The sequence below is a fragment of the Capricornis sumatraensis genome, chromosome 5 (genome assembly GCF_032405125.1).
Source record: "Capricornis sumatraensis isolate serow.1 chromosome 5, serow.2, whole genome shotgun sequence".
Taxonomy (NCBI): domain Eukaryota; kingdom Metazoa; phylum Chordata; class Mammalia; order Artiodactyla; family Bovidae; genus Capricornis; species Capricornis sumatraensis.
Window position 1 is genome coordinate 9,617,001 of NC_091073.1, and position 20,316 is coordinate 9,637,316.

Genomic DNA, 20,316 nt, shown 5'->3' on the forward strand with positions numbered 1-20,316 from the left:
TCTTCTTGGAATATTCTTCTGTTCCTTGTCGTCATTCAAGGCAAATGCCCAGCTCCTCAGAGAGGTCTCTCAGCCCTCTAGTTTAACTGCCTGTGTGAGCTCTCCGTCCTCAGCCCACAGATGTTTCTGTCTTTAAACAATGGGTCACCACTGAAAATTGTCCAAGCCTTTCTTCTCTCTCCCGTCACCAGGATGTGCGCTTGTGAGTTGAGGGATGCAATCTGCCTTCTCTGAGGCTCTGTTCGCTCAAGTGGGCCTGGGCCTGGCACTTAGTAGGTATCTGGGGAAATTCTGAGTAAACACGTGAGTGACCGGTAATGGGAGCACTGTGAAAACTACCTTGAGGATGGGAAAGGCTGGAGGCAGACCACGAGGTGAGAGGGCTTTAAAGTAAGCCAGGCAGAGATGCTCTGGTCCTGAACGACGGCAGCGGCAAAGGGAAGGAGGGAGCAACTCAGGAGAAGACCCAAAGCCCATCCAGAGCCACGTGGTGGAGGAAGTGCGCCCCCTGGGACGTCCCCCACATCCAAAGATACAGGGAAAAGGACGCTTACAGACAGAGCCGAAACCTAGGTTCGGTCTTCAGAGCAAAAGTAAGACTCTCCTTTGACCACGCCCCTTTGGAGTCTCTCAAAGCCCCGCTGCATCCCTGCTTTGCTTGCTTCTGGGCAGCAGCAGCAGCATCTTCCTCTGCCTGCGGTGGCCCTGTGCTCCCTAAGGCTCCTTTTCCTGCCCTGCCCACTCTCTTCCCTATGCTGTGGCTCCTCCAGGTTCCTCTGTCCCCTTTCTCCTGTGTGTGCTGTCTGCCCCTCCATTACCAACCATTCCCCTCCATGCGGATAGTTCCCAACCTGCCCGACGTGACCTCACTCCCTGGGAGTTCCAGGAACAACTGCCATCCAGGATCCCCCGTGTGTTTCCTGAGGACCTGGGTCCCAAATCACAACCCGTGCCAGAACCTATATCATTAAGATCTCTTTTTTACAGTTCTTCTGTGCTTTTTCCCACCTCTTCTTGCTCTCTTCTGCTTCTTTTAGGTCTTTATTGTTTCTGTCCTTTATTGTGCCCATCTTTCGGTGAAGCGTTCTTTTGATATTTCCCATTTTCTTGAAGAGCTCTCTAGTCTTTACCCTTTGTGTTGTCCCTATTTCTCTGCATTCTTCATTGAGGAAAGCCTTCCTGTCTCTCCTGCTATTCTCTGGAACTCCGTGTTTAGTGTCATTTTCCCTTTCTCCCTTGCTCTTCCTTTCTCTTTTCTCAGCTATTTGTAAAACCTCCTCAGAAAACATCTATGCCTTCTTGCATTTCTTTTTCTTTGGGATGGTTTTGTTTGCCTCCTCCTGCACAATATTCAGAGAAGGCGATGGCACCCCACTCCAGTCCTCTTGCCTGGAAAATCCCATGGACGGAGGAGCCTGGTGGGCTGCAGTCCATGGGGTTGCTAAGAGTCAGACACGACTGAGCGACTTCACTTTCACTTTTCACTTTCATGCATTGGAGAAGGAAATGGCAACCCACTCCAGTGTTCTTGCCTAGAGAATCCTAGGGACGGGGGAGCCTGGTGGGCTGCCGTCTGTGGGGTTGGACAGAGTTGCACACGACTGAAGCGACTCAGCAGCAGCAGCAGCACAATATTATGGACCTTCACCTGTAGTTCTTCAGGCACTCTGTTTACTAGATCTAACCCTTTGAATCTATTTGTCACCTCCACTATATATTCATAGGGGATTTGATTTAAGTCATACCTGACTGCCCTAGTGGTTTTCCCCACTTTCTTTAGTTTACGCCTGAATTTTGCTATGAAAAACTGATGACCTGAGCCACAGTACGCTCCAGGTCTTGTTTTTGCTGACTGTATACAGCTTTTCCATCTTTGGCCACAAAGGATGTAATCAATCTGATTTTGGTATTGACTATCAATACTATTTAGTAGGTGATGTCCATGTGTAAAGTTGTCTCTTGTGTTGTTGTAAAAGGGTGTTTGCTATGAACAGTGCGTTCTCTTGCCAGAATACTATTAGCCTTTGCTCTGCTTCATTTTGTACCCCAAGGCCAGACTTGTCTGTTACTCCAGATATCTCTTGACTTCCTACTTTTGCATATACTATTGATACTATGTATAACGTGGATAACTGACTAGAACAGACTGTTTCCTGATGCACCGGAAACTCTACCCAAGGCTCTGTGGTGACCTACATGGAAAGGAAATTCAAAAAATAGGGGATATGTGTGTGTGTGTGTGTGTGTGTGTGTACACATATACATATGGCTGATTCACTTTGCTGTACAGCAGAAAATAGCACAACATTGTAAAGCAGCTATAATGAAAAATTGTTTACAGAATGAAATTATATCATTTCCAGCAACATGGTTGGACTTGGAAATTATCATACTGAGGGAAGTAAACCAGGCAGAGAAAGACAAATACCATATGCCACTTAAAATGATGCAAATGAATTTATTTACAAAACAGAAGTAGAACCACAGACAGAAACTAGTCTCTGCGGTTGCCGAAGGGGAAGAACAAGCTAGGAGTCTGGGATTAAGACATACACACGACTATGTATGAAACAGACGGCTAACAAGGACCTGCAGTCCAGCACAGAGAGCTATGCTCGGTGCCTTATAATAACCCATAAGGGAAAAGAATCTGAAAAGTTGATATGTATAATTGAATCTTGCTGCTGTACACCTGAAAGCAACATGCTGTTGTAAATCAACTATATTTTCATAAAATAAAAATTTGTAGAAAGAGAAGTAAGCCGGAAAAAAAAGTAAAATTAAAATTAAAACACAAAGATTACAAATCTTCAGATAACTGTCTATGTTTAGTAGGAGAAAAATTAACCCTTCGTAAATATCTGTTGGAGGGGTATAAGAATCTTTGATACAATTGGGGAAATAGGAAGGAAAAATCAGACTTAAAGATTTTATGTTAAAATCTCTATTTAAGGACCCAAAGCACATAATCAGTATTCTGTTTTAGGGCATTTTGTGCTAAGTGAGGTAGAAAGAAAGTGCTGAAATAGCAACTTTTGTTTCTTCTCATAACTTTCCATGAAGCATGCCCAGTGTTTTTCTTTCTGGAATTACCGAAGATGGTGATGACAGAAACTGTTTTCCCTGGCAGCTCGCCTGCTCCCACCTGTGAAGAGGGCTTTAATTTTCAGGGATGGAATATAAACAACCTAAGGGAGTCATTTAGTTGACCCGAGGCACTCGAGTTTGGGTGGAGACTTTTCAGACTTTCTTAGGAGCCTAAGAATAAGACAGAATCCAAAAACATTGAATAGATCCCAGAATTTCCATGGCCAAAAGTATGGAGCCTTGGTCATCTAATAGTAGCAAATAACTGATAAATTCCCCTATTTTGGGTATAGGTCTATGCATGGTTTGTACAGTTCCTGGAAGGACTCTTTTTTTTTTTTTTTTTTCTCCTAACTTTAGGACTGAACCTGTCAGTTCAATTAGCTTTTGCTCCATCCATCTGCCCAGATGACACCCAGAAATCGGGAGAACGGGAGACACTGCTCTCCTTAATATGATGCTTGCTCACATAGAATCAGCGCTAGTTTCTGTGTGCAGATGTGCTAAGTCCCTTCACTCGTGTCCAGCCCTTTGTGACCCTGTACACTGTAGCCCACTGGGCTCCTCCGTCCCTGGGATTCTCCAGGCAAGAATACTGAACTGGGTTGCCATGCCTTCCTCCAGGGGGTCTTCCCGTCCCAAGGATCAAACCCGCATCTCTTACATCTCCTGCATTGGCAGGAAGGTTCTTTACCACTAGCACCACCTGCGAATTCCCACTTTATTTGTAGTGACCAAAATTAAATCGTGGCATCACCGACTCAATGGACGTGAGTTTGAGTGAACTCTGGGAGAGAGTGAAGGACAGGGAAGCCTGGTGTGCTGCAGTTCATAGGGTTGCGAAGAGCTGGACTTGACTTAGTGATTGGACAGAACAGCAACAACAGTATCGTCTGACAGCAAGATTACCTTTTGAACTTAAGACTATAGAGGTACTCTAAGATTGATAGAGTACCACATATTATGTCATCAGTGACCATGGTGGATGTACTCTTTATGGTAGGACTTAGGAACCCCTGTAAGACCAGGATATGATGTCACCAACTCCTTGAATCCCCTCCCCAAATTCCCAGAAGGAAAGTCACAGGTCAGTACTAATACCTAACTCTTTCCCCAGGGCTGTCTCACCTGGGGAAGGGTGTAGAGAAGGGGTGTTTAGACAACCCCCCACTGAGGGCAGATCCGATCTGTTGAGTAGGCGGGGTCTGAGGGCTGTGTCCTCAGGGGACATTGGAAGGGAAGCATCCTTGAGAAAATGCAAAGCTAAATAAATAGTAAACTGACAGAAACAAGCAAATCCCAAAGGAAACACGCCCTTGGGGTGTCAGCTGAAAAATGATGCACAAACTGAAAGTTGAGAATTATATTTTATTCAGCAGATAAAACTGAGGACTGAAGCCTGGGACACAGCCTCTCAGATAAGCTCAGAAGAGGTAACAGGTGGTGGTGCTGGATATATAGTGATTTTTGCAACAAAGACCAGGTAGTTGGAACATCCAAAGATGACTGTTACTTAAAGAAAAGCCGACATCTGAAGTTAAGGGATGTAGCACTTTTCTATGTCTGGGAACATGCAAGGTGCTCAGTGAAATCACCCTTTGGTATGCACCTCAGTTATCTAGGGCCGGTATCCGGGAGCTGGTGATGGACAGGGAGGCCTGGCGTGCTGCAATTCATGGGGTCGCAAAGAGTCGGACATGACTGAGCAACTAAACTGAACTGAACTGATCCTATGCTCTCTCATCTTGAGTCTCAGAGTCCACCGTTGCGGGTGGTGGTGGCTGCAGTGTCTGAAGGTTTGATGGTGGGCATCCTGGTGGGCATCTGCTCCAGGCAGAGTTCCCTTCAGGGCTTACCACTGGCGAGGTTGTAATGGGATGTTTTGATGGCCGCAGTACCCTTTGTTTACTGATATCGTGCAATATCTTTTCACTAATGGCTGGCCACAGCCAGCTCTGGGGACTTGCTAATTCCCTGAGTGATGCACCTTGACCCAAAGCCCCAGACTTTGAACTCCATTTCCTCCCTGGCTGCTACTTCCCCTTCCCTCCCTGAAGGCATGGCACCATGACCAGTGTGTCAGTCTGCCTGCGTTCTTGCATAATCTCTGCAGGTGCCCAAAACTGGGCCAGTGCAGCTGTGGGAGCAGGGGCTTAGCATCTCCTGGCAGGCAGGTTGGAGCTGCCCCAGGTGCCAACCTGATCCTCACTTACCCTCTGGTCTGCTCCAAGACAGAGTTCACAGCAAAGCTTCCCTCTGCCCAGAGCTCACTGTCCGCTCCCATCCAGTTCCCTCAGCAGCTTCTGCCACAAGACTTTACTTCTGTTTTCATTGAAATCTACTTGACATATAACATGTGTATTTCAGGTGCCCTGTGGGCAGATTTGATACATTCATGTACCGTAATCTGCTTGTAGCAACACTCAGCACCTGTGTTCCCCCACATGCCTGTCCTTTCTCTTTTTCTGGTGAGAAGAATCAAGATCTAGTGTTCCAGCAAGTTTGATGATTATCATAGAATATTACTGCCCATGATCGCTGTGCTAAGTACTAGATCTCCAAGGCTTATTCATCTGCTCTCTGTAAGTCTGTTTCCTAAAACTACCTCTCTCCTCACAGCCCAGCCTCTGGTTACCACCATTTTACTGTTTTTACAAGTTCGGGTTTTTTAGATGCCACATATTCTGAGTCATCTTAGCGCAATGCCCTCAAGGTCCATCCACGTTGTCACAAGTGGCGTCCAAATGGCCAACAGACAGACACGTGAAAAGATGTTCAATATGACTCTTCAGGGAAGTGCGAATAGGGACCACAATCAGTATCACCACACACCTATCAGAAAGGCTGTTATCAAAAAGTCAGGAAATAACAAATGTTGGCCACAGTGTGGAGAAAAGAGAATCTTTGTGCTCTGTTGGTGGGAATGAAAAATGGTTAGCCACTATGGAAAGCATTAAGAGGCTTCTCAAAAAATTAAAAATAGAACTGCCCCACAACCCAGAAATTCTACTTCTGGGTATATTCCCAAAGGAAATGAAATCAGTATATTGAAGAGATCTCTGCCCTCATGGGCAGGAAGCATTTGCAGATTTCAGGCAGAGCATGGCCTGCTTTGCTGTCCTGTGGAAGGATCTCGGGTGGGTGTGGGGAGGCCAGGGAGGGGCTGTGACACTTATTCAGCTGAGAAATGACTGTGGGTTCAGGCGAGCAGTGACAGGGCCACAGAGGAAGACTGGCCTCTGTTGGAGGGGTGTGCACTATTCCAGGAAGGTACGCAGCGTCTGGCCCAGAACAGCTAGAAACAGGGAGTTATTGTTCCCCTGAGATGGAGGAGGCAGGGGGAGGAGCATGCCAGCAGTAAAGAACGCCCCGCCAGTGCAGGAGATGAAAGACATGCAGCTTCTGTCCCTGGGTCAGGAAGGTCCTCGGGAGTAGAAAACGGCAACCCATTCCAGTATTCTTGCCTGGTGAATCCCATGGACAGAAGAGTCTGGCGGGCTCCAGTCCATGGGGTCACAAAGAGGTGCAGTCGCCTAAAGTGACTTAGCATCCATGCACGTGGGGGAGATCTGGGGAGAGAATCAAGGGGTTGGTTTGGGCAGGCACCTGCCCGTGTCCAGGCGCTCCTGTCGACAGGCATTTAGGTGTGTGGCCATGGAGCTCAGAGGAGTTCAGGCCAAGCTGTGAACCTGGGAGCCGGCACAACGGTGGCCTTGACACCACTGACTATGGAAGAAACCACCTTGAAAGTTCTCAGGAATAAAGGGAAGTGGCCAAGGGACTGCCCCTGGGGTGGGCTCAGCTGCCAGAAGCCCGAGGGGGAACATGTGGGCAAAAGGCCCCCGGAAATGCGCCCCCAGCCCCACGCCTGTCCCAGGCTGCTACATCTTATCCCCTGTCCCGTGCCCTGTGGCACTCCACCCTGACAGCCTGCCCACCCCGTCTCTGCTCCACGCTGCGCTGGTTTAGAGGCCCCGCCCTCCCGGTGGGTGTGCGCGCCCTCCGCACAGTGGCGCTGTCCATCCTTATCCTGAGCTCTGCCGCCTCTGACTCTCCTGATCGCTTCGTGCTCCGTGACACCACACCCCCTCAGGTTTTTCCAGCTCTCAAACAGCTTCCCAGAAACCTCCATCCTGTACCAGCCTCATGAAAGTTAGGCCTGCTTAGGGCTTTGTCTTTTCCTTTCTTCCCTGACCGTCTTCCTGGACAGTCCCATCCATGCTTAGCTTCAGCGCACTGCCATGCAAGTGTCTCAGTGGGACACCTCCAGCCTGTCCACAAGGAAGTCCCACAGACATAGCCAAAACCAAACCCACTGTTTCGCTTGTTTAGGGAGGCCCCCTGAACTGTTTCTCCACACATGCACCCTGTGGCGAGGAGCAGTGCCATTGTGCATGAGACATTTGATCATTACCTACCTCCCTTCCAACGAAATCAGCCTCGAGGTCCCATCCATCTTGCTCACCTCTTATTCTCAGTGCCAAGTGCAGTTTCTGACACATAACAGGCTCCTACAAAGTCACCTGTCCTCAGGGGAAAACAAGCATTGGTTTCATCATACAGATGCTTTTGGCTACAGCATTCACTAAGTTAATGGATATTTAGTGCCCACCCAAAATATGCCAAGGACAATTGCCAGCACTAAGGAGATAGCAGCAAATCCCGCAAAGGGTCCACCTTCCAAACAGGGTATTGTGTCAGAGACCACGGGCTGGCCCCAGGTACATCCCCTTTTGTAAGCAGACGAAGTGTCAGAGTGGTCAGCTCTGTGGCCTTCAGCAGGTGACTGGGGCCCTCTAAACTCACTTCTCTTTTCTGGACAATGAGACAGATGTTTACTCCATCAGGTTGTTTTGATGATTAAACAGGGCAGCGGGGATGTACAGGAACCCTGAGTGCAGCATCTTCCTCTCGGCACTTAAGCTGGGGTCATCAGCGCTCTCGTTCATTAGTCAAGGTGAGCCAGGTGGGATTGGTCTTAAAAGCATCATTCAGCTTCTGGTCCTCTGTGTCCTCACCTGTGAAATAAAAGAGCTGGAGTTCCCGCTCTAGAATTTTGTGTTCTGTGATGTCCTCTGGTTTGTTTCCTGTTTCTTTAGCAGACACACATATATCACTTCCTAACAGCATTTCTGGCAGCTGGGGACATTTCTGAGCACTCATGTGATATGTATGTGATGCCATATGGTGCCCCATGAGGTGGGCACTACTATTGTTCCATTGAAAAGCAAAGAGCAAGTCACAGAGAAATTAGTATCTGAGTGAGCATGGGCGGCTGGCTTAGATTCTGTGCGACTCACAGCTCCCAGGATGGCCTCACTTTTCTGCAGGAGGTGTAACCCCCGGAAACCTAACTAGCACACCTAACTGCATTCTCTGAGGAGCCTGCCATTCCAAGAGAGGGGTCCTTCCAGGTTTGACTCTGGAGGTGACCTCCAGGTGTCCAGGTCCCACTGCGCTGTCCGCCGTTGGCTCGGGGGGTGATGAGAGAGGGGTCAGAAGGTGAAAGGTCTTAGTAGAAACTACCCATCAGTGAGGATGGCATTCTCTGTCCTTTTCATGATATTAACATATTTAATCCTCCCAGGCACTAAAGAAACAATACATATTTTCATCCCTGTTTTACAAGTGGAGAAATTGAGGCACAGAGAGATGAAGCAGCTTATCTCACAGTGGAAGCAGGACTCTAACCCTGCTTTCTACCTCCAGGGTCCAAGCATGACCACCATGCTACGCTCTCCTCTTGCTGATACATTTTTCTACGCTGTTATTGTTTAAATCCTTGTGATCATCCTCTTAAAAAGCACAAGTGTATTTAGAGGAAAATTATACAGAATAATCATCACGTAGAAACAGTAGTTGAAATTTTAAATGAGAGCAACCTCATTATACCTCAATGTTGGCATCCTGGTGTCCCTGGAGAATGAGAACATGATCAAGAAATAAGTACCTTAGAATCCGGGACCCAGCCTCCGAGATCTAATGCCTAATGGTCTGAGGTGGGGCTAATGTAATAATATTAGAAATGAAGTGCACAATAAATATAATGTGATTGAATCATCCTGAAACCTTCCCCACTCCCATCCGTGGAAAACTTGTCTTCTGTAAAACTGGTCCCTGATGCCAAAAAGGTTAGGAACTGCTGCCCTAGATGACTGAGGCTTTATCCCTTAAAGTAAAAATCTGTTCTGTTCAGATCTTATTTAAGCAGTTCCAAGGGAGATCTTTCTAGACTGCATCACTAGTTTTTCAGAATTCTCGGATGTGACACTGACTCTTCCCAGGAAACTCTGGATTTATTGTTTGTTGTTCAGTAGCTAATTTGTGTCTAACTCTTTGCAGTCCCGAGGACTGCAGCATCCCAGGCTCCCCTGTTCTTCACTATCTCCTGGAGTTTGCTCAAACTCATGTCCATTGAGTCGGTCATGCCATCCATCCAACCATCTCATCCTCCATTGCCCCCTTCTCCTGCCCTCAATCTTTCCCAGCATTAGAGTCTTTTTCAACAAGTCAGCTCTTCACATCAAATAGTCAAAGTATTGGAGCTTCAACTTCAGCGTCAGTCCTTCCAGTGAACATTCAGGGTTGATTTCCTTAAGGATTGACCGGTTGGATCTCCTTACTGTCCAAGGGACTCTTAAGAGTCTCCAGCACCACAGTTCAAAAGCATCAGTTCTTTGGTGCTCAGCCTTCTTTATGGTCCAACTCTCACATCTGTGCACAACTACTAGAAAAACCATAGCTTTGACTAGACGGACCTTTGTTGGCAAAGTGATGTTTATTGTTTAGACCAAGCTTGGCAGGAGCCTGCCAGGTGTGGCAGGGCAGGAGCCTCCTGCTACTGATCACAGACATGAGCTGGCAGCCAGCTTCTGCCTGGTTCTAAAAAGGTGAGGTTTCCAGCAGGCCAGATTTTCCCTGGATAAGATGCTTCAGAGGGGAAAGGAAGCATCAGACACAACATCAGGTTTTCAGATTCTAATGTGTGCTATTACTGGGTTTTTTTGATGATAATATAGGTGCCTGCAGATTTATAAAATAGTTGTCATTTGTGTTGTAAGCTCATTTCATCACTTTGGGAGAAATGTAGCGCATGTAACAAGATTAAGTCCAGATTGATTTAATAAAAAACTATGAAAAAGTATACCAAGAGACTACATTAAAGTTATAAGAATTTTAAACATTTGAAATCAAGAAGCCCTTTCTTAGTATGACCCTGGGTTAGCAAAAGAAGGTGGGGCCAGGGGGAAGACTTGACAGGTTGAACTAAATAACTTCTCTATTCCAAAAAATGTAAAAAAAAAAAAAAAATACAGAAAATTAAAAGACCATAAGAAGCTAGGGAAGATATTCACAACATATGTCATTTAGAGGATTGATGCTAAGATAAGGATAACACCACGGTAGGGAGAAAACAGCTTATTGGATATGGACTTTCTCTTTCTCACAACCACAAGTAAAGAATAAGCATTTAAAAATGCTAGATCTAAAAAGTAATCGGGATACTTTTCACTGACTCTGATAAGAAACAGAATGGTTATCTAGGTTCTGCTGTTGAGTGGGGTGGGGAGAAAGTGGGGCGTTGGTGAGGGTGTAAACTATAACAGCCTTTGGGAAGGTCTGTTGAGCAACGTGTCTCCTGTTTTGTCTTGAATTTTGTTTTATTGTGCTGAGAACCCTTGATATGAGACTCAGCCCTTAAACCGTGCTGTGTGCCACGCGTCCCCCTTGATTCTGCGTGCAGGGTTGTGCAACAGACACCTGGAGCTCACCCCCCCTTGCTTGGCTGAAATGCCTGCTGGTTAGTGACCCCCCCACCTCACTTCCCCAGCCCCGGGCAACCACCATTCTACCCTTTGATTCTATGAATTTGCCTAGTGTATTAGACCTCTGTGTGAGTAGAATCGTGCAGTATTTGGCTCTCCAGGTCTGGCTTATTTCAGGTAGCAGTGTCTTCGGGGCTCATCTGTGTTGCCACATGTTGAAGAATGTCCTTGTTTCGTGACTGAGTGCCCTTCCACTGTACGAAGGGACTACAGTTTCTTTACCTGTTCATCTGTCGATGGGCATTCAGGTGATTTCCACGTCCTGGCTCTTGTGGACAGTGCTGCAGTGAACACTGGAGCACGCGTCTACTTTGAGATCCCAATTTCAGTTCATTTGAAAGTTGCGTTGCCTGTGAGCCAGTGAGCTTATGGAGCTGTGTTAGAAGAGAACAAAATGGAAACAGATGAAATATGTGAGCAGCCTCTTTGCAAATGTATTCGAAATAGTTGTTGGAAAAATCGAAATGCCAAACCTTGAGGATAGGTACACACACATGTGGTTCCTGCAGAGGTGGACCCGTCCCCTCCTCAGGGCGTGGGAGAGATTCCCTACCCAGCAGTGGGCAGTATCACAGGTGGAAAAGCAGTTTTCCTTCTGAGTGTGTGTTCTCGCTTTAGTAAATGTTCATATATGTAGATACACAGAAAACAGGCTGAGGAGAAATACATCAATTTAATAGAGGTTGTCTTTTAGGGGTAGAGGTGAGGAGTTTCACTTAGCATTTCATACGCCCCTCTATTATTTGAGATATTTTTAGTGGTCATATATAGTCTTCATTTGTCAGAGTAAAACCAATAGAGTATTCACATTTTGAACAAAAGAGAAATGAGAATATGAGGCCAGGGCTGTGTTATACTTGCAGGCTCTCATAAATTCCTTCTATAATATGCTCCATTTATATAAAAAATCCCTACTTCATTCTTTCTTATATTCAAATAAACATTTGATTCCTGAAGTGCAAAGGCAAGAAGTGAGAAATTGTGGCAATTCAGAGACTGATAAATCACACCCTTTACTATAGAGAACTCAAAGGCAAACAGAACTCAAGGCAGCAGGCATGGCAGCAGATGGCTAGAACCCAGGGAGGGGAGCTAAGGGCTGACCTCTGAGTGATGCTCTGCCCCTGCATCTGGGCAGCAAGAGGGGCTGACTGACTGTCACCCAGAGGACGTCAGGGGTCTTCCCTGAGACGTGGCCTTAAGGAGTGAGGAAGATTTCAGTAGGGGCCGATCTAAGTGCTGGGAAAGGAAGGACATTCTAGGCAGAAAGAACAGCTTGAGAAAAGGCAAGGAAGCAAGGACCCAGCTGGGCACAGCCAAGCCCCCTGGAGCTGTCAATCCAACAGAAAAAAGATGCTCCTGGTTTCCTTCTTTCACTTGCGTGTGCCAGGGCCCAGCTTGGAGCTTACTGGCACCAAGCACACGTGCCTGGAACGATGGATGGATGAGGCAACAGGAATAGATATTTCCACTCAACACTCTCAGAGTCTTATCTTCCAGACCTGAGGAAAATGGTTCAAACCAAGATGAAATCTCAACTCTGCCCACTTGGGAGCTGTCTGACCTTGGGCAAGCAATCTTTTTACAAGCTTTAGTTTCTTCCCTTATAAAACAGAGATAGTGAAATTACCTCTCCCTGGGGACCTCTGAGGCAGTTTTATGATATGCATTGGCACCCTTAGTAAATGTTTAATAAATTCTCATTGCTGCCAGTGTTAATAATATTTTCTATTAGCCTGTATATATTGAGTTTTAAACACCTAAACAAACTCTTTGGCCTCTCTAGTACTTTCGTTTAAACACCTTGAACTAACAAAAACTCCAGGAAAAAAAAAAAAAAAGAGAAGTTTGCCCGTTAGATCTTGTCTTGGTTGGAGTCTCAGACCTTGCCAAACACTTTGCAAAGGCATTACCTTAATTGATCAGAAGTAGCCGTGTGCCCGGAAAACTCATGGTCTTCAGCCATTGTTGAGGGACTGTGCTTCTATCCAGGAGAAGGGCAGCCGGGGGCAAAGCTGGACCATCTTGGCAAAGGCTCGAGGAGTTTGATGTTTCTCCAAATCTTGTAACGAGGAGTGAGCCAGAACTTTCTTTCAACGGGGAAAAATTGCTTTTCCAAGCTGCTGAGCAAGAATCGCTTTCCTGATCCGTTTTTCTAATTATCTCCCACTTGATGCCGGCGCTCGGCAGAATCTGGAACGCGTCGTCATTATACAGACGTCAGTGGGAGCTTAGCAGGCACTGATCAACCAGCGTGAACTCACAGAGGAGACTGTGTCCCAAGTCAGCCCCAAACTGCAGCTCTCGGCAGCCGTTCCAGCCAGAAGGAGATCATGTCATGTTACAGAATTCGCTCTCCTCCATTCGATGGTGGGCATCAGTAGGAGGTCAGGAACTCTGTCATTCCCACGTATCCTTTGAGGTCACTGTCCTTCCAGTCACAGAACAAGGATCTAGCAGTAGCTGGGGAGTTGCTGGGAAAGTGAACAAGTGACATTAAACAAAATAGCTCATCGTCTTTTAAGAAGAGATTGAGGAATGTGGACTGGAAAATCACACAGGCAGGCACATCCATAGTGTTTGAGCAATCCTGATTAATGAATGGGTGACTGTCAGCCCCAAAGGAAGAAATCCAGGAACCAGAGCCAGGGCGCTCTGCCTTTCAGCATCACCATCACACGCAGCTCGGTGAAGATGGAGGCAGGATTAGGGTGGTGCTGGTGGACAGCAGGTGGCTGCCTCGGACCCAGGCCTCCCCCACTCAGGGTCTCCTGAGGATCCAGCTCACACATCCCACAGGCAACCCGACCCCAGGAAAACCAGGGACATTAGCAATGTATAGACACTGATAGAACAGTGGAAAACTTTGACAGCCGTTTATTTGAAAGAGTCTTGGTGAATTTATCCTGACTTTGGGAGGTAACCACATGACGAAGATTCTTAAATTGGGGAAACCAGTTTTTGAATCTGCTTTTCCTCCGGTCTTATGTGTTCCTTACCTCAGAGGTTATAGTCAATGAATGTATCCAAAACTCAGTAAAAGGAGGAGAAAAGGGCACATGGCGAAGATAAACGACTTCTAGGAAGTTTAATTTGTCATCACTGAAATCACAGTCTTAATATTCCGCCGAAGACAGAGGGGGTGAATTGAATGGACTGTGGCTGATGGAATCCACACTTGCGTCTCTTAGACCTGGCAGGCAGGTTCTTCACCACTAGCACCACCTGGGAACCTGCAGCAAGTGTCCTAAAGATATGCATAGTTGGGGATGCCCCCAGTGAGCCAAGCAGGCTTCTGACCAGAAAACTCCAGGAAAGCTCATGAATGTTCACAGATCCTATCCCCTATCTTCAAAAACATACTTATTTAGGAGCAGTTGGCCAAGGGCTTCCCTCATAGCTCAGTTGGCCTGCAATGCAGGAGACCCGGGTTCAATCCCTGGGTCAGGAAGATCCCCTGGAGAAGGAAATGGCAACCCACTCTAGTATTCTTGCCTGGAGAGTCCCCATGGACAGAGGAGCCAGGGGGGCTACAGTCCAGGGGGTCACAAAGAACATACAGGACTAAGTGACTAGCGTGCGTGCACACACACACACACACACACACACACACACACACACACCAGAAGAAAATGAAAATAAAGAGTTTTTATTGAAGTATAGTTGATTACCAATGCTGTGTCAGTTTCAGGTGTACAGCAAAGTGATTCAGTTATACATCTATCTATTCTCTCAGATTCTCTTCTATTGTAGGATTGTTACAAGATACCGTGTGTCCTGTGCTAAACAGTAGGTCCTTGCTGATTATCTAGTTTATGCCTAGTAGTGTGTATATGTCAATCCCAACCTCCTAATTTGTCTCTTCCCACCACTTTCCCCCTTTGGTAACCATAAGTTTGTTTCCTTTATCTGAAGGCTGTGTATCCCATTTAGATTCCACATATAAATGGTATTACATGGTATCTGTCTTCTGCTGTCTGTCTTATTTCACTTAGTGTGATAATCTCTAAGTCCTTCCATGTTGCTGCAAATGGCATGATTTCATTCTTTGATATAGCTGAGCAGAAAGACGTGTTTTTTAAAGATATAAATTAATAGCCTCAGAGAGAAAAGAGAGTATATCCAGAAAACAAGACATGAGTGAATGAGTGAGTGAAGTCACTCAGTCGTGTCCGACTCTTTGCGACCCCGTGGACTGTAGCCTACCAGGCTTCTCCATCCATGGGATTCTCCAGGCAAGACATGAACATATTTCAAAAAGATACAACAAAAAAGAGTGCTTGGAGGTTAAAAATATAGTAACTGAAAACTTAAAAGCCAAAAGAGTTGGATAATGAAATAAAGGAGATTTCTAAGAGAGAGGGTAAAAAGGTGTTTTGTTTTTTTAATTAGTCAAGAATATTCAAACACAACACAAATGAACCTATTTACGAACAGAAACAGACTCAATTTGCTGTACAGCAGAAATTAGCACGTTGTTAAGTCAGCTTTGTTTCAATTAAAAAAGAAGAATACTCCAAAAAAATTAGGAAATTGATTTAGAAATCACAGTGTTCAAGTAATTGGAATCCTTAAAGCAAAGAGAAAACAGAGAAAAGAAAAAAATCTTTGAGGAGTAGCAAAGAACATCCTACCAAATTACAGGAGGTACAGACCGCTAGAGTCCGTGGACACCCCAGCAGAGGGCAAAGAGCAGGTGCACCCCAGGCATGCCTCAGGGTGGTCCGTGACCTAAGGAGTGAGGCAACGCCCAAGCCTGCTGCAGGAAACAAGACGGACAGCCAGCCTGGGTGGGGTGTCCTCACCACAGGGTTGCAGGCCAGGAGGGGATGGGGTGAGCGCTGAGCATCCTGAGAGGTTTCTTACCATCAGAGACCCCACGGGCACCATGCGGATGGCTCAGTGTAGCAAAATGCAGACATTCTTAGATTTTCAAGATCTCAAAAATTCACCCCACACCCTTCTTGTCTCAGAAAGCTGATAGTCACCTTGCCCCGCTAAAATGAAGTGAATTTTTTAAAGGCATAGGATCCAGGAAACAAAGGATAAAATATCTGGGTAAGCAAATTACCAGGAAACTCAGCAAAAAGAAAAAAGTTAGAAAAAAAATCAGTTATCAAGTTCAGAGGAAACAAAAGTTCGTCTGGAAAGAAAACATAGTCAACATATACTTTATATGTCTTGGATAGAGAAACCTGCTCTTGAAGAAAACTTCTGTTTTCATAATTATATCTACTATAACTCTATATGGTTAAATAAATAGTGAATGTTAATTTGATGCTTGTGATCTAAAATTTTTTTTAAGATTTGGGAGGAAAAGTGTGTGGGGGGGGGGCAGGGAGGGGGTGCAGGCATTATGGGTCTCCTGTGCCTGTGTCTCCGAGAACTTCTGGGGTAGGAAGCAAAATCTAACATGGGGAAAATCCGGGAATAGCAGAATAAGCTTATTATTTAGAAAAACAGCGTAAATGCTAAGTGAAAGACAGTTTGAAGTGGCTGCTACTAGAGTGGGCAGGTTTGACTAAGCTTTGTGGAACTGTTTGCCTTTTTGTGGCCATGTTTTTCATAAAGAGTTTGAAAGTTATAGGAGGTGGTTATAATATATTGTGATAGAATAATAGAAAGAATATGACTTTTAAAAGAAAGCAGAAAGCCCAGAAAAATGTTTGCCAACTGTTAGCAGTTAATCTGAGTGTCATTTAAAGGATTTTTCTTCCTTTTATAATTAAAAAAAAATTGAGATATGTATTACTGATGAAGTTGTAGATTTTTATAGACACATACTACAAACACATACTTCACACACACACACTCACGCTACACACAATTATACGCACTACACACATGCACGCACTTGTTGTTTAGTTACTCACTCATGTCCGACCCTTCTGCAGCCCCATGGACTGTGGCCCACCAGGTGCTTCTGTCCGTGGAATTCTCCAGGCAAGAGTATTAGAGTGGGTTGGCATTTCCTATTCCAGGGGATCTTCCCCACCTGGGGAACTCCTGCACTGCAGGCAGATTCTTTACCGCTGAGCCACCTGGGAAGCACACACACACACATATACCACACACACACTTGAAGCACCAGGTCTGGCCCAGAAGAGGAGGTGGCCTTCCCTGGGAAGCAGAGCCACGTGCCCTGTCATCTGGGAGCCTGCATGGATTAAAACACGCGGCTCCAAGAGCAGGACAGGATGCCCAGCGGGTGGTGTCAGCTGCACCCCTCCCAGGATGAGCCCTTGAAGGACTGGGTGTCCCTGGATTTGAAGTCCGAGGCTTCTGTCCGCCCCCCAGGGCAGGAACTCTGTGCACATCCTCACACGTGACGAGGTGCTCTTTATGCGCACGTTCAGCAGTGACAGTGGCTGCACGAAAGCCTGGAGAATCCCACGGACCGACAAGCCTGGTGGACTTCAGCCCGTGGGGTCACAGAGTCAGACACGACTGAGCACACACGTGCAAAAGCTGAGGACCCCCTTTTGCATATTGACACTGAGGGGAGATTTCCAAGTCTTCTGATGTGCCTGCAGGCCCTGGGAAATACAGGGCAGAGCTTCTGCCCTCTGCCACCTAGCGGTCTTGGGGGCATCTCTGAACATCCCTAGACCCCAACAGGGCCACTCCCGGGCAACACAGCCCCAGTCCTCACACCCCTGCCTCCATTGCCCACACAGGAAATCCAGTGAGGGGACTGGCAACCTGCCAGCCCTCCTCGGGGTGCCCATCACCGTGGCCAGCTTCTCCACGTACACGGCCACCCTCACACTGACGCTTTGTCCTTCTTTGTGCTTTGCAGATGTCTCTGGGGTCGCAGATTGACTTACAGAAGAAGAAGAGGCGGGCACCGGCTCCCCCTCCACCACAGCCCCCACCACCCAGCCCGCTGGTGCCCCCCCGCACGGAGGACAGGGAGGAGGGCAGGAAGGGCAGGACGGGTGAGTGACCGTGTCTGCACGCCTCTGGGTGCTTGGCCTGCATCTTAGCGCTGCTCCTCACCCCTGCAGTGGCCTCCGCCGGGATGGCATTAACCCGAAGAATATTTAGGCTAAAGAAAGAAAGTCTGGAAATAAACAGTCGTGAGTCATGTAATACCCTGCAGGCATTTTCCAGGGGTGGTGCAGGCATTTAGAAGGTGGGCCAGTGGGGAAAGGTGAGGGTGACTGAGGAGGCTCTGGAGGGGGCGCCTGATGGGGAGCCTGTGCGTGTGGCTGGGAGTTGGTGTCTGCTTGTAGAAGGCGATGAGTCCAAGGGTGGAGTCCACGGATGATGGTGTGAAAGACTTTCAACACAGGGGCTTTAAAGATCAGGTGACAACAGTTCAGTCAGTTTTTGAGCATACCAGTTCTATAGCTTTCATATATGATTCTCTTAGAGAAAAAGGGAACCCAAGTTAAAGAGGGTGCAATCCTAATATAGTTTAAAAGGGTGCAATTATGTGTGAGCAGAAAGACCTATTAGATCATAATATCCTACTCCCATCCCTAGGTCCCTGAGCCAGGGCTAGCCAGTTTTATTCTAAAATCACTCACTGTTTGTTATTTCATTTACGGAGGGACCAAGGTAAGCCTCTGACACAAGTGCCTCAGCCTCCTTACAGGGGTGTTATTCAGTCTCCTGGGCACCCTAGTGGTCTGCCCTTGACCTCATGGCTGCAGCCCTCAAAGGGAAAAGATGCCCAAGGATGCAATGTCTCACTGTTAGTCCCTAAAACTTTCATGAGAGCTACTTGGCTGTTTGTCAGCATTTTCCCCTGGTTAGTACCTTGCTTTTAATGTCTTAGCATTTCACAGAGTTGGAATCGACTTTTCTAAGGAGCCGTAGCCTGTATTTCATGTCAGGGCATCCTTTCCCAAAGGAAAAGCTATCCAATTTAAAGGATCAATAGCTCCTTCAGCTAATCCTGTTTTTTCTCTTAACAATGAGACCCCTATTCTGCCTTCCAAGCCGCCTCCTCACTCTTTTCATAAATGCATGATGAACTCAGATTGAGAGTTCCCTGTTGAAATTCTTAGAGGCATCCATGCTAAGGGTAGTGGGGATGGGTTGAGTCTGGCAAACCTCCTGGCCAGACCAGCCCATTTCAGCCCCAGGAAGGGCCTCCTGATGGAGCCTTGAAAGACCGAGGCCCATCTCTGATGAGCTTAGAGATTCTGGCATGGGTTTGGCTGCTGATACCCAAGGGGATCAAAGGAGAAGAGAGATGGGATTTTAAAGTGAAAACTATGGTGATAGTTCCCTCTACAAAGAGGTGTGGATGGTAGTAACTGGGCATGAGTCTCTCTCTGGTCCACAAACTTGTCTGTGAGGATTAAGGAGGAGGCCAGAAGTTCCTTTCCTCCAGACAATAACTTTGAATAATTTTTGAGGTCAGGGGTCTTGGCCATTTCAAGGCAGATTTCCATCACCATCAGAAATCCCCATGAATTAAAAGTACAATATTGGCATCACAAGCAGAACTTTTAACCAAAACCTTGGCTTTAGGTTAAAAGATAATGCTTTAAAAGTAGTTCAAACCACAACAGAATACACTGAGGTTTTTGTATCAGATCCCTAGAGATCAAAATGTTTTAAATGTTTGGGACTTGTGCTAAAGTAGTATTGCAGCTGGCTGGCTTTGGGTCTTGACCCAAATTTCTTGCTAAACAAAACCAAGCCTTCTAGTGGTGAGCCTCTTCGTCTACCTGCCTTGGGGTTGGTGCTGTTTTGTCCTTACCTGTGGGCCAGGCGAACCACACCCATTCAGACTGCCTTAGCTCATTTGCACTTTGAGAGAGGAAATGATATGTAGACATAGGAAAATTGATATTTAGCTGTGTCTAAAGAACTATAACCAAGAGAAGGAATAAATGGATATAACCCTTGATGAAGAAATGAAGTCTCTTAATATTTTTATTAATAGTCTGATAAAGAGCACAAAGTATAAGACTCAGTTACTAGAAGAGTCTAAATGTTAGAGCTTTAAGAAACTACTTTTTAAAATGAATATAATGAGCACAGCTTATGACACTAGTAACTCATATCCTGTGTCAAGTCACTGACTTTCAAAAATGTTACTAGCAGATCATTTTCATAGAAAATTGTAAATAAATCCCCAATGTGAATAGATCAAGGAGGGTTGCTCTGACGTTCTGAGAGAGAGACAGGAGTGAGGGACCCCACTTCTCTCCCTTTCTCCAGCCAAGGATCATTTTTGAGACCAAGTTTGAAAGCTATTACCACAAAGAGATTGATAGTATAAATGAGCTTAAGGAGGGAAACAAAATTAGGGGATTATTAAATTATAGTAGATGATAAATATAAGCAACAAGAACAAGCCAAAAAACAAAAACAAGACAAACCTGTGAACCTGAAAAAGACTATCGTGAAGAAAAGGAGTTCCTTAGGGAGTTTTAATAGTTGC

At 46.2% G+C, this 20,316-nt stretch overlaps 1 protein-coding gene across 1 annotated transcript in view; it reads left to right on the forward strand.

Moving 5' to 3' along the window:
• COBL (cordon-bleu WH2 repeat protein) overlaps positions 1-20,316 on the forward strand; it is a 346,405-nt gene that overhangs the window by 249,391 nt on the left and 76,698 nt on the right. The window contains exon 12 of the mRNA XM_068973146.1: positions 17,713-17,851. Coding sequence (XP_068829247.1) covers positions 17,713-17,851 — 139 coding nt within the window. The remainder of the gene's footprint in view (positions 1-17,712; positions 17,852-20,316) is intronic.